This window comes from Mercenaria mercenaria, chromosome 12 (assembly GCF_021730395.1).
Source record: "Mercenaria mercenaria strain notata chromosome 12, MADL_Memer_1, whole genome shotgun sequence".
NCBI classification, from domain to species: Eukaryota; Metazoa; Mollusca; class Bivalvia; order Venerida; family Veneridae; genus Mercenaria; species Mercenaria mercenaria.
The window spans coordinates 9,509,178-9,523,659 of record NC_069372.1 but is presented as its reverse complement, the minus strand read 5'-3'; the positions used below and the strand labels follow the sequence as shown (position 1 = coordinate 9,523,659).

Below are 14,482 nucleotides of genomic sequence, written 5' to 3'. Positions count from 1 at the left end.
TTCCCACTCCTAGATTAGAGGAAGCCGGTCAGAAAACCTCTAGAAATTGCCATTGTACGGAAACCCATCCACAATCGATAAAGGTAAACGAAAATAACAAATTATCACTTTCATCTTTTACTTACCTTTTACCCATCTGCATGATTAGACATTGAGTCATTTGATATCTACATTCTAGACGCCCTAAAATGAGTTACTTACTGTCGTCTGGCTTTGTATAATTTTAGAAACACCACTATATTAGAGATGTAAATGATATTGAAAATTACATTTAATTTGCTGTTATATTTCTTATGTCTTCAATATTTCATCCATGAGAAAAGTACTTAGTAAATAATGAAGAGATAAAGACATTTAGTCAAAGTGTTAGGAAATGCACAGTCAAATATGGAAACAACAATAAATTGATAATAAATAAAATCTGGATAGGTACTACTTCAAATTTACCCTTACGGAATCAGCAATTTAGTAACAATACCACATTTGACATTTTCTTATTTTTATGTTCATATGACTTTTAGAGCTCGTTTTTTTTTTCTGGTAGCTACTGCTTAACCTTTCCCCTGCTAAATTTCTAAAATGGACTAGTCTGTCTTTCAATTTGGGCTGTACAATTTATTATTCGGAGGGGTGTTCGCTGAAACTTTACTGACTGAATAGCGAACAGTGCAGACCAAGATCAGCCTGCACGGATGTGCATGCTGATCTTGGTCTTTAATGGTCGCAAAGGCAGAAACACTTGCCGCCAGCAGGCTAAAGGTTCATGCGGAGTAATATTCAGTAATTGCAGAGGACATCATAGAGGTGATTAAAGTCTTTTTAATTAATTTATAGGACAGAAACTGCCTTCAAACAGTAGTTGAGCTGATGCACAAAGTTTTCTTTGTTTGTGTTGTACAAAGAAGTAATCAAAATAAAACCATATGGAACTGAACAGGTCTTTTAATAATAAATAATGGAATATATGTACAAAAAATGTTTCGGTAAGGGCTGTGGATGATATTGCCTAGAGTTCATACATGCAACATAATGGGTATTAATGTATTTTGTTTAATGGTTTATATATGACTAATTATAGATAATACAGTAAGTAATATCAAGGTAAAAGATTGTAAAACCGTACTTTTTATAGGCATTCAGTGGTATATGTATGAACGAAAGAAACAAAAGGTCATTGAGATATATAATGTCTGTAATAGCTTTTAGAAATGTGTAAATATTTGTGTATTTCTGTTTATATATGTTTCTGTATATATGTATGTGCTATGTTTTGTGTGTGTAATCTTCATTATTGGAGGTTAATAAATAAATAATAATAATAGTTATGAAAAAATAACCATAATATATAAATAATATATCGTCTCAATTATATTGCTGTATTTTCAAAGCTGTGATCATTAAAACCTGGCCACAGCTGTTCCCATATTATATTTGAAACATTTATAATGAAATGTGACTGAATTTTATAAAAAGAAAAACAAATTGCGGTTATTTATATGTTCTTAAGTAGCGTTTGATATGTAGATAGAATAGATAGAACAGAAAGTTTACCAGACAGCGAATAAATTACAATAGTTTTTGCCATATTTTCACCTTTTGTCGTTTTCCAGTCATGAGAGATTATTAAAAGGAAGTGTCAGATTTATTAGCTTTATTTATGCATGCTTAGTGAGCATTTGTTACGCTTATTAAATTTAAAATAATAGTATTTAGATTTACAGCATTGTACGTCTCATACACGTACAGACATATAAAATACAAAAACATACAACAACTATTAATGGATTGCCAATAATAGAATTACAATCGACTCTAGGTAATAGAAAAAAATACAAGCTGTACATTTTACAGAGAAATTTCTGTGTCGTCTGCTGTGGTACACGCATGTTTTCATGTTTTGCATTCTACAATTCGGATTCAGAAATACACTTTTTACTTCAAAACAAACATGTTTCGTCCATTGGACTTCATCAGAGTATAATAACAAAACAGTATGACGTCACAGGAAAGTACGACGTCAATGACGACGTCAAAAGACGTTACCCATTTTGGCGTAATATTCACATTTAGTATAGGATCAAAAATAGATACTTATTCCCTGCAAAAATTGCAAAGCAAAAATAATATAAATACAGGCAAGAAAAACTAACTAATATGCAAAAATACATTAGGAAGAATCTGTGTGAAAAAATGAAAGACTAAAATAATATTTTAGCATTCATGCCATGAGGCCAGGCTGTATTCAATGTATGAATCCAACGAGTCTCTTTCAAGAGCCTAAACCAGTCATTTTTTACCAAGTCGATTGGCATGAAAGAAAACTCACTAACAGAGTGATTTTCAGAATTGAAATGTTCAGATACATTTGTAGGAGTTTCAGGAAAATGTCTGATATCAAATTTATAGCTGTTCATTCTTTGTGAACATTTCTTATGTGTTTGTCCCACATATTGTAGCTTAAACTTTTTGCATGTGATTAAATGACATTTTCAGATATGCAGTTAAGATTTTGTTTAACATCGTAAGTTTTTAAAGTTTGAGAGCTTGTACCATCATTTACATCCGAAGACATCAGGCTACTGTGAACCAAGATATCACTAAGATTTGTAGGTCGCTTGTAAGCAATAATTGGTTTGTATTTAACCAGGTTGCGTACACTGCTTTTCTCATATAGTTAAAAAAAAACCCCAATATTAATTTATGATCTGACCAATGTTTGGTAGGGATGGGTTGTATACGCAAACAAAGGGGATAATATCATCTGTGTTCTGCCTGTGATTGGTCATGGCTTCTTCTGTTGACAATGCTGATGCTTTAGCTAAAACATCATCAAGGATATGACTTGGATAATTACGATTTTGGAAATACGTTCGCAATTTCTCCAATTCATTTGTGAACAAATCATCATTAGAAGTGAGACGCCTGTATCGCTTAGCTTGGCTATACGGGATCCTTTTCTTGCATGAAAGAGGGTGACAGGATGAAAATTCAATGTATTGATGTGTATTGGTTGCTTTTTCATGAACAGAAAAATCAAAATTACCATCTACTGTTCTACCAATATTAACATCAAGAAATGTAGCTGTATCTCTTGAATAACTGTGAGTGATTTTTATATTGGGATGGACATTGTTTAAACTGTCAATGAATTTAAGTAGGTCCGCTTCACTGTGTTCCCATATAAAAAAATGTCATCGAGGAAGCGTAACCAAAGCGATGGCTTAACAGTAGTATTAGCTAGGAAATCGCTTTCCAATTTACCCATAAAAAGTGAAGCATAAGTAGGAGCCATACGTGTACCCATAGCAGTACCTAAACTTTGAACATAATTTAATGTCATCGAGGAAGCGTAACCAAAGCGATGGCTTAACAGTAGTATTAGCTAGGAAATCGCTTTCCAATTTACCCATAAAAAGTGAAGCATAAGTAGGAGCCATACGTGTACCCATAGCAGTACCTAAACTTTGAACATAATTTTCATTATTGAACTGAAAATTGTTTTTAGTCAAGACTAGTTCAATAAGCTGACAAATATCATTGACTGACTGATGTGACAAGTATGAATGAGCTTTGTTCAAATATTCACGGCAAGCCTCTATCCCATCATCATGCGAAATATTAGTGTATAAGGATGAAACATCCATAGTAACCAAAAATGCATTAGGGGAGATATTAGGCATAGACCCTAGCTTTTTAATGAAGTCAGTAGAGTCTTGAACATATGAGGGCAGGGCTTCCATGTGTGGCTTCTGAGGGATCTACTTTTCAGATTTTATTCAAGATATTATCAATGTATTCAGATATGCCTTCAGTAATAGAGTTATACCGAGATACAATTGGCCGTCCTGGGTAACCAAGTGGTAGTTCTGAATTAATATCTTTATGAATTTTGGGCAAGATGTAAAATTGTGGCGTTCTGGCATCACTAGGTACAACTAAAGTATCATTAGAATCACTATTAACATTCCTACATATAACATCTAAAACATCAGTAACATCTTTTGAAAACTGTTCAACAGGGTTATGATCAAGATTTTTGTAGTAAGCAGTATTATTCAGTTGTCTGTTGACTTCAGCAATATAATCAGTCCTGTTCATTACCACAATAACTGAGCCTTTGTCAGATTTCTTAAGGATTATACTATTATCATTTCGAAGGTTTTTCAGGGCAGAAAGTTCATCAGTAGATAGGTTAGGCCGAAACCTGTACTTACTGTTCTTTTGAAGAAGTTCATGCGTTATAGCATCAATGCAAAAGTCAAGTGTAGAGTCTCTTCCAAAAGGTGGAATAAATACAGAATGTTTTTTCTTATCTTTCTGTTTATTTTTCCCACCTTCAGCACTACCACAATCATTTTCACCATCAGAATCCTCTTCCGGCGTGTAGAAATATTCTTTCAACCATAAACGTCTCGTGAACTTAAAAATCTCTTGTTTTAACTGTATCCCATTATGGTGCTTAGGTTTAAGCCAAAATTTTAGTCCCTTACCTAAAAGTCTGTACTCACAGTTTGTAAGTTCCCTTGAAGAAAGATTTTTCACTGTCTCCTTGCCCCTCTGTATTTCTTTCTGTATTTTTTTGTTGTTGTTGCCATTTTCTCCAACTTTGAATTCGAATGAATCTCCTGTTCCTTTTATTTCTTCCAGACACTTGATGAGGTGATCTATGGACTCCTTGAGGCAGCTCTGTGAACCCCGAGGTTTGATTCTCGGAGTCTGATTCTCGTCCCTCTTCTGTTGTTTTTCCCCCATTTTGTGACATTCGTCTAGGTCATATTCTGTGCGTTGCCTGGGGGCATCCCGTTTTTTGACTGATTTAAGTTAGGGCGAGAAGAAATTGGATTTTTTTCTGCATTTTCTTGATTTTTTCCAGATGATGTTTTTGTTGTTTGGCAGCAGTAGTTTTCTCTGGATCATCTCGTCTCTTTTTCTCTCTATTTTTATTGTTGTTGTTTTTCTTTTTTATACGGTAAATTGTATAATAGAACTGAAGAGCAGGACTATACTAAAAGTATTCTATAGTTTAAGAGATCATTTGCCTATAATACTTGTTTAATACAAACCAGACTTTTAATTCCTGGAAAATTACACAATGATTTAAAAACTGCACATATTTTACGTTGTTATAAAGTAACAAAGAATTTTACGTGCGGCAGGCCCAACAATATATTATTCACAAACATCCTTGATAATTTTTGCCTATAATAAATTGTATAATACAAACCAGACTTTTGATTTCTGCAAAATTACACAATGATTTAAAAACTGCATATATTTTAAGTTGTTATAAAGTAACAAAGCATTTTACTCGTGGCAGGCCCAACAATATATTATTCATAAACATCCTTGAAAATAATGTAGTGTGAAGGATGTGACCATAATGATGCTCTAAACTGCATCAAACAGCTATAGCAAAATGGAATTTTACGGTAGTACAGTGATGAAATAGATGTTTAAATGCAGTTTCGTGCGCTTGTAATAACTTATGCGGTAAAATATGCGCACGTAATAACTAATAAGTGCGCATGTAATAACTAACACAACACGGATAGACATAGATGATTTGTACTTTTAATCGTGCGTGTGCTATCTACTGACTGCGTAAATAATTGGCATTTTCTTGTGGAGAACAGGTTTGTACTGGTACAGAATCCAGGAACACTGGTTAGGTTAACTGCCCGCCATTACATGACTGAAATACTGTTGAAAAACGGCGTTAAGCCCAGACAAAAAAAAATGTGTCACCTCTCTGCCACCATAGAAATCATACATAGGAACGGTTTAATAAATTAAACTTATATTTACTATAGATACAACAAATATTTAAATACACTTCAAGTACCAAATTGCCAGCAAATCATCTACTGATAGCAAAGACCTTTGATCACAGGGGTGATTATGGGATAAATTATTTAAACCCGTCAGATGTGTGAGCCAAAGGAGTACACTTAGACATAAATATAAACATCAGAGAGGTGTTGTTTCATTATAACAAAGCATGCATACATCTTTATCCATTTTCTTAATGCATGTACTGATATATGGGGCTCAGATTTTCGAAAAATAAGAGGGTATTACATATTTATTGCTTAAAATGCAGAAAAGTAGTATTTGTATTACTTGAATTAAAATGACACTTAACAGGTTTTTCCAAACATAGAAATCTATCGTCAATAACTAGTAAGTATTTGTGAAAAATCACGTTCTAACCTGAAACATTGTTGGCATCCTTCAGCCGATGTCGACTATGGTATTGTGCCGTGGGGCGAAGTGGATGAGCACCCTCAGGCATGACGACTGTTGAACCCTATACGAGATGAGCAGACCCTGTTACATCCCTGGCATATATGTACTGATGGTCCGTCTTGCTGTTGTTTAAAGACGTCCACTGACTGGCCTGACTGGCTTTGCGTCCGGCCCTCTTTTCGTCATTCCGTCTCGGATGGCTTCCTTTTCTGCCTCCAATCCCTTAGTCACCTCTTGTGCCGTTTCAAGAGGTATTTATTACCTAATGCCTCTCAGGACTCTGTGTCTTTGCTATATCCGTTTAGGTCTCTCTTGCAGACGCCCTAGAACCGAAGGTGTGTGACCGCCCTCTACTCCTTGCTCCTGTGGCAAGTTCCCCGTACGGTAGGTCCTTTGGTATGCGTCCACCATCCATTCTGTGGGCTTGACTGAGCCAGCGTAGGCGGCATTGGCGGTCACCTTGTCTTTCCAAGTGTTGCCTAGTACTTTGCTCAGGCAACAAAGTTGAAATACCTCAAGTTTTCTTTCTTGTGCTGTATGTGTTGTCCAAGATTCACTGCCGTAGTGTAGGGTACTGATGACACAGGCTTTGTAGTCCTTCATTTTTGTCGCTGTGGTCAGGTGTTTGTTTTCCAAGTCTCTTTTGGTGAGCTTTAAGAGGGTTGTGGATGCTTTTCCGATTCTTTTGTTGATTTCTACATCAAGTGAAAGTATGTTGGAGTTGGTAGAGCATAGATACTGGAATTGGTGACCATTAGTTGACTGTGATTCTGGGAATTTCCGTTGTGCCTTGACTCAAATTTTGTGGTTTCGTTTGACTGATGGTGAGTCCAAAAAGATAGCATGCTTCTGAGAACCTGTTTATAAGCCTTAGTAGCCCGTCGTGTTGGTGTGAATCTACTGCAACGTCGTCTGCAAAGAGCATATTTCTGATGAGGACCTTTCTGATCTTTGTCTTAAATTTGAGCCCGGACAGATTGATTAGACGACCGTCAGATCTAGAATGGAGGTAAACACCATGCGTTGATGTATCAAAAGCGTATTTGGGAAGAAGGGCAAACAAGATTCCAAAGAATTTAGGGGCTATGTTAGCTCCAAATTCGACTGATATGTCTTCGTCAAACTGGACAGGACTCATCATTGCCTCATGAAAAGATCTCACTATGCTTAGTCACTTCTGAGGACAGCCTATTTTCGGAAACATTTTGAAGAGACAATCTCTACTCACAAGGTCAAACATCTTTGTTAATTCAATGAAAGCGGTGTACATGGGTTGGTTCTGTTCTCGGGATTTCTCTTGGAGTTGGCGTAGGGAGAATATTATGTCTACAGTACACCTCTTGGCACAGAAACCGCATTGAGACTCTCGATATATTCTCTCGGCCAGTTGCTGTAGTCTTGTTAGGATAATGCGAGCGGACAGTTTTTCGACAATGCTGAGCAGCGATATGCCTCGATAGTTGTTGCAGTCGCTGCGGTCACCCTTATTTTTGTAGGGAGTTACGATGTTAGCATCTCTCATGTCTTGGGGAACTGCAACTTCTCCCCACCACTGAACTAGGGTTCGATGCAGTGGTTCTATAGCTGAACCTTCCACTGTTTGACTTCAGCTGCGATGCAATCCTTGTCTTCATGTCTTCAGTCTTTCCTGATGGCAACTGGTCAATAGCTTAGGCAAGTTCCTCCGCTGAAGGTTTGTTGTAACGCTCTGAAATCATGAGTAGTCGATCAATATCATCAATGGCTGGCTGTCAAACAATGTTTTCTCTGGAGTACAGCTCAGAGAAGTGTTCCACCCATCTATCAAGTTGTTTGGCCTTGTCGGTTGTAGTTGCACCAGTTTTGGAATTAAGGGGCGCTGTTGTCTTTATGCCTGGTCCGATTGCGTTTCTGATGCCGTTATACATGCCATTGTTGCTTCCAGTGTCTGCGGATTGCTGGATTGTGTTGCAAAGGTCAGACCAGTAGTCATTAACACAAGTCCGGACTACTTTCTGGAGAGCATTCCTGGCAGATCCCAGAGGGCCGAGAGTCGCATTGGATGGCTCGTTCTTGTGGATTTGTAAGGAATAGTGTTTGGCATCATTCAGTGGGGTGAGCTTCTCGCTTTTGTGGTCGAACCAGTCATTCTCTCTGGATCCAGTTTTCTTGCCAAAGATGGTAATGGCTGCATCGTATGTTGCGTTTCTCAAGATGTTCAATTGTTAGGTTGAGGCTTGGTCATAGTCCAGAAGGCTTACAAACATGAAAAGTGTGGCAACTTTGTCTTGCTAACATTGGTTCTAGGTTTCCCTTCCTGCTTTGTCCTATGGAGCTTTTTATGATGTATCTTGATGCTAGAGCACTCAAGGGAGTGGTCTGAGTCACAGTCGGCGCTGGAAAAGCTTCTTGTAATGAGAAAGTGACTCAGATGTCTGCGTCCTATCAATATAAGGTCAAGCTGATGTCAGTGTTTGGACCTTGGATGACGCCATGGTACGCTGTGTTGTGTCTTGGTGCTGAAGTAGGTGTTGGTTACACAGAGCGCGTGATACAAACATAGCTCCAAGAGGCATTGCCCGTTTTCATTGCACTTCCCTCCTCCAAAACAGCCTAGGCAGTTTGGCCAAGCATCATTGTCATTACCTACACGGACATTGAAAACGCCCAGTACGATCAGCTCTTCCTGTTGTTGGACACTTTCGATTAGGGTGTCCAGCTGGCTGTAAAAGCTATCCTTGGTGTTGTCAGCGGTCTTGAGAGTTTGGGCATACGCATAAAGCAAACTGATGGGTCTAATGGTGCTGTAAACTTGCAGGCTTATCAAGCGTTCGGTAGCTGGGCAGCCTAATTGAACATTGTCTAGCAGTGTGTTTCTGACTGCGAAGCAAACTCCATGTCGGGAATGACCCCTGGCGCCTGGCTGTACGCAAATTCAGCTTGGGATTAAAACCGGTAACTTCCATTCCCCGTGTTGATTCTACGCTGAAAACGTAGCTGGTGTTTTTTCTCCAGAGCACTAAGCCTGGGCATGTTGTGTGGAGAAGCTGAGTAACCAAAGTGTCAGAATCCCTCTCTCGGTCTCAAGTGCAGAATCCAGAGTAAATATGAAACAAGTACGTCTGGGATCATATTGACTACAGGAGCTGACAGAAATCACCCAGGGTTTGACAAACAAATTGCCTAAGGGGCTCCACTTCGGATTTACATTCGGGGTTTACTCCCCTTGCCTTTGACTGTCTCCAGTGGTAACTGTAAGCGGAAATGACAAGTAAAACACACAATAAACTACCACACTTCGCGCCAAGCATCATAATGACACATAACCAGAAACAAACAAAATAGTAATGAAAAGAAAATTACTTCTCTGCGTTGATCACGTCTCACTGGTTTTGTAACTTTTCGTATCACCTTTAGGAAGACGAAATGTAAAAGAAGCAATTCGATATGATTCATGTCAACGTGTGCATATTTACATTGCAATGCTGATAACTCATACACACCTATCTACACATATTAATATTAATATTACAGAATTATTTGTGTTCAATAGCCTGATGAAAATTGACAGTATTGACGTAAATAAAAGTACAAAATAACTTAACGATTCGCAATAAAAGGACGTCACTCACACGATATGAAATTCAGACTTCAATATAGAAAAATATTGACGTTTCCGGTTTTATTGTTACTACACGGAAAATGAAAACGTAAATGTAATACAATAGATAATTACACTTTCAAATAATGCATGTTATTAACTTTATCATTTGAATGAAACTTTGTTACATGGATTATACAAAGGAGATCATTCTGATATGAAACACTAGTTAGCGCATATATTTATAAAAAGTAAACAATTCAGCGTAAAACAAAATAGGAAAACAGACACAGGAACAAAGAGGATATTATCTACTTTACGACAATATCACAGTGTCAAGAGCACAAATAACAATGACTAAAACTGTCGTTGACGTTGTGTAACAGAAACTAAAACATAAAAGGAACACATGTTTTTCTGTACTTCATTTGATTAATTAAGTGAGCTTACTTTGAATATTTAAGACATATAGATGATGAACATTGCACTTAAGTAACCATTTGTTATCATTAAGGACACAATAGAATGAGTAACACTATCTTATAAAAATATCGTACACTAAGCCTTGTTTCAAGGATAATTAGAAGAAAAAAAAACACCATGACTAAACAATTTTAATAAAAACTCTTAACTAAAACAAAGAGATAAAAGATGTTTTAGTATGACATTATCATTTAATCAGTTTTGCTGTATGCAATTATAATACATATAGTATGCACAATGGCACTTGTTAACTTAATAAGATCAGATGGTTTCAAGTGCCATATGGTGGACGTACTGCACCCAAGAGTTGTTTTTCTAGTCTTTTCGGATCGTTGAGCCGAAGAAAATAGATTGACATCAACCGGTGCTGGGAAGCATGAGGGTTGCGGAACGTTTCATAACATCTCATGAACTGACACATTTGAACCGAGACTGTTATTGCCTCGCTTAGTTGCGTGCTATGCTTCGAAAAGATGATGCTTGTTGCTTCCTAAGTATTTTGTGACGCTAAGAGAACAAAGAAAGCAGAGAATAACAATTACACTCTGATACTAAAACTGTTATTCTATTAGTCATAATAACATTTTCTGAATTACCTTTACATTTATATTTTAACAGAAAACGTGGAAACTTCACAGGTCGCTCAACACGACATGAATGAAAATGTTGTAGGCTCGGTTTGATTGAGCCTGTTCATGGACGGTAGTGGAAATGCATGCGACCGTCCACACCCTCTAGTCCCGGATTGAGCAGAACACAACATTTGCACATGTTACAAGTACATAAAACAATTTAGAGGCATCCGCAGAATTAATTACTAGTAACACATTCAACACATTCTTATTAAAATCAATGAAAAGCGGAAAAAACAATCATTAAAATGCATATAAATTAGTTCAGAACAATCCATTAATCATGCATGAAGGAAGCAGTCGCTTATACAATGTGCAAGAAGCAACAATAAATTGTAAAAGCTCAGCTAAGTTCTAATACATGTAATAAGATGTACTTTATGGTTAGATATCAGTCAAGGAAGCGCTGTGGGAAACAAACAGTTGGAATATTTGTTAATTTGAATTTGCAATTTGTATCGTTTTAATTGTTTAATATTTTATTTGTTATATAATAGAATATATTGATAGTATCCAAACTGCACACAGCCATAAACTTTATACTTTTATCATGATACAACACTTTGCAGAACTTATGTTTCTGAAGAATTATAGAAATAATTGTAAGCTATTGTGCACATGGTTTTTGATGCACACTCGCTACAAAAATCGAAAAACAATGCTTTCAATTCAGTTTCATGCATTTTTTATATCTAGATAAATAATAATCAGACACTGTAGTTATTTTATGCATTCAACAGTAATATGTATTGTACAGATCCAAAGACTGTGGCTCTTTTGCCAGCAGAAATACTTTTATGTAGTATTGACATGTTTGATAGAATTTTAAAAGGAAGAACATGAATTCGTTAATATATGAAACGCCAGTTAGCTTCAAAATGAAAAAAAAAGTCTGAACATAACGACAGAGTATAACCGGTTTTGTTGGCTAATACCACAAATGCATCCATTGACAAGTTTATTGCGCGACAGTTATGCGGGACATTAATTGTGTTTTATTACACAGTTTTTATGACTCGCAAGTTATCAAGCAGAATGCGAGACAGCAATAAAAGAAGTCTTGATGTATATAATTCAATACATTTCATAAAGTGTGTAATTTTATACAGTATAAAAATGTTGTAAACTTTGTATATACATAGACAGAGTTTTGGGGTATATATTTTGCTGTTTAAAACAATTCCGCGCAGTAATCACTGCCATTTCTCAACAAGTACCCAAATAAGAATGACTATATGTGATGTTGACGTTGCGAAACAATTTGTTGAGTATAACATCACGCTGCCTCAATAATAGGTCATATGGCGATTTCCTAGATTTTGGTGGCGGAGGAAGACCCCAGATGCCCCTACTGGCAATATTTCATCATGGGCGGGCATCTCGGTAGAAGTACAGACCTGCTGTAAGCAAACTGGATGGCTTCCTCACATGAAAAATTCTACACCCCAAGCGAGACTCGAACCATATCGGTGAAGGCCAAGTAATTTAAAGGCATTGGCCTTATCCACGGCCACGGAGACTCCTGTAAAACAGATTGTTAATTAGCTTTTTTGTACTGTATATGATAAATTTTAATGAGCCTCATTAAAGGTTAAGACAATTGCACTTTAGTAACAAAATTTAAAAGACGGAGTAATACACCATTATGATTCATGTCCCAGTGGTAGTCCTGTTTAAAGAGTAAGTAGAAAAAAACACTGTGACTAAGACTTTTGAATATAATTAACACATAAAAACAGCAAATAACTGAATGTTGACAAGGTAAATTATGCCTTCTGTATGTATTTAAATACATTATACAAAAAGATAATGTTTATTTTGTCTTTTAGTCAGATGGTTCACTGCGTAGATACAAATTAACTTAAACGCTTACTAGACATTTTAAGATTCTTAGAACAGAAAAGGAGATAAATGTTACACTTTGAAGCTGAAACCATTGATCTACGAGTCATCATAACATTTTAACCCTTAGCCTGCTAAATTTCTAAAATGGAATGATCCATCATTCAATTTGGGCAATACCATTTATTATTCGAAGGGGTGTTTGTTGAAAATTTACTGACTGAATAGCGAACAGTGGAGACCATGATCAGCCTGCACGGATGTGCAGGCTGATCTTAGTCTGCACTGGTCGCAAAGGTAAAATTACTTGCCGCCAGCAGGCTAAGGGTTAATTGTTATATTTAAATGTCTCTAGTTTTAAACGTTCATCCAGTTGCGGAATATATTGATTAAAGGTGGAAAATACATCAATTAGTTCTAACATGCACACAAAACAAACTGCAGAGTTTAAACTTTTAATCGGTTTGAAGCAGCTTAGTATGTTGGTCCGACTCCGAACTAATTGAAATCAGGAAAAATATAACCGCTGTGGCCAACATGTGCACATACACACTTCGTACTTTAACATTATATGATACTGCTCTTCTCACATCTGTTTTTTTCTGAATTGGTATAGACATAAACAGTAAACACCAACCCAAAAGAAGAGTTATTGCTGCACACTTGTACTAAAACTCGGTATGCCTTGTTTTCTGGTCCTTTGGGATAAATAGCTTTTCTTAACTCGTTCCTTGTGGGTTGTGAGATATTTCACACTTCATAACCTCTTTTGAACAAAGTAAACCAAACCAAGCCTTCATGTGATAAACTTGGTCAGGCCCTACGCTTACAAACGATCCTCTTACTTATTGTTACAGAACTGTTAAACTATGATTGATACCAGTGAAGACCACTATTTGATATACCTTTCCTGTAAAAAGTGCTTTAGTGTTCAGTGTCCAACCCGTTTACAGTTGGACACTACGATTCCCTCTTTGACTGTGTCTGACGGAAGAGGCGGAGGACTCTGTGATAAGCAGTTTTTAAATCCCACCTGGACTGAACTGTTTTGATTTCTGTTTTCTGTCCTGTTTCGTCGGTTTCTTAAGGGTGTATCTCTTGATGCTCTGTCTTCTTAAAAGGCATTGAGTACATACGTTTTTGTTTCTTAAGGTTTGCTTTAATATAATTATACAGGAGCATTTTTGTGTTTTACATGCCATGCCTTTTGTTTCCATTGCGTGTGTTCGAGATTCACGTGGCGGGGATGACTTTTATGTACACTGTCCCGTGACTTTGGATCATGGTGGGGAGTAAAAGTGAGGTTTCGTTTTGGGAAGACGTGGAATTCCTTGTTTTATATTTATCCTTGTTTTTTTTAAGACGTTCGAGGCTTCCCATTTTACGGTTGAGCACCACTTGTACTATTTTTCACGTCTTTGGGATCATGGATTCCACTCAATGTTCATTGGTAATAGAGTTCCGCTTAAGCCGGTGTTATGGGGCGTGAGGGATATTGCACTTGCCACTTCCTCTAATAAACAGACTCAACCAAACCGAGTCTGCTATTATTATGGTTGGCTGCATTTTATGCTTCCAAAGGATCTTCTTACAGATTTTATTGGTATAAAGTGACCGGATTCCATGACCTCTTGCACTCTAAGTAGTCGCTGTACCACTAGGCTGTCGCGGCGGTTGATTTTTATTTGTGAATAAATTG

At 36.8% G+C, this 14,482-nt stretch overlaps 1 protein-coding gene across 1 annotated transcript; it reads right to left on the bottom strand.

Annotated features, from left to right (window-relative positions):
* Positions 1-6,537: 6,537 nt before the first annotated feature.
* Positions 6,538-7,768, bottom strand: LOC128547166 (uncharacterized). Its single transcript, XM_053518932.1, has 2 exons — positions 7,475-7,768; positions 6,538-6,984 (listed from the first exon to the last, which is right to left on the bottom strand). The coding sequence occupies exons 1-2, from the start codon at positions 7,766-7,768 to the stop codon at positions 6,538-6,540; spliced, it is 741 nt and encodes a 246-aa protein (XP_053374907.1).
* Positions 7,769-14,482: the final 6,714 nt, after the last annotated feature.

Coding starts and splice junctions, on each gene's coding strand:
- LOC128547166 (XM_053518932.1), bottom strand. CDS start 7,768: ATGAGAGATGCTAACATCGTAACTCCCTACAAAAATAAGGGTGACCGC. Junction 6,985..7,474: donor TAACAAAGATGTTTGACCTT/GTGAGTAGAGAT, acceptor CACCAATTCCAG/TATCTATGCTCTACCAACTC.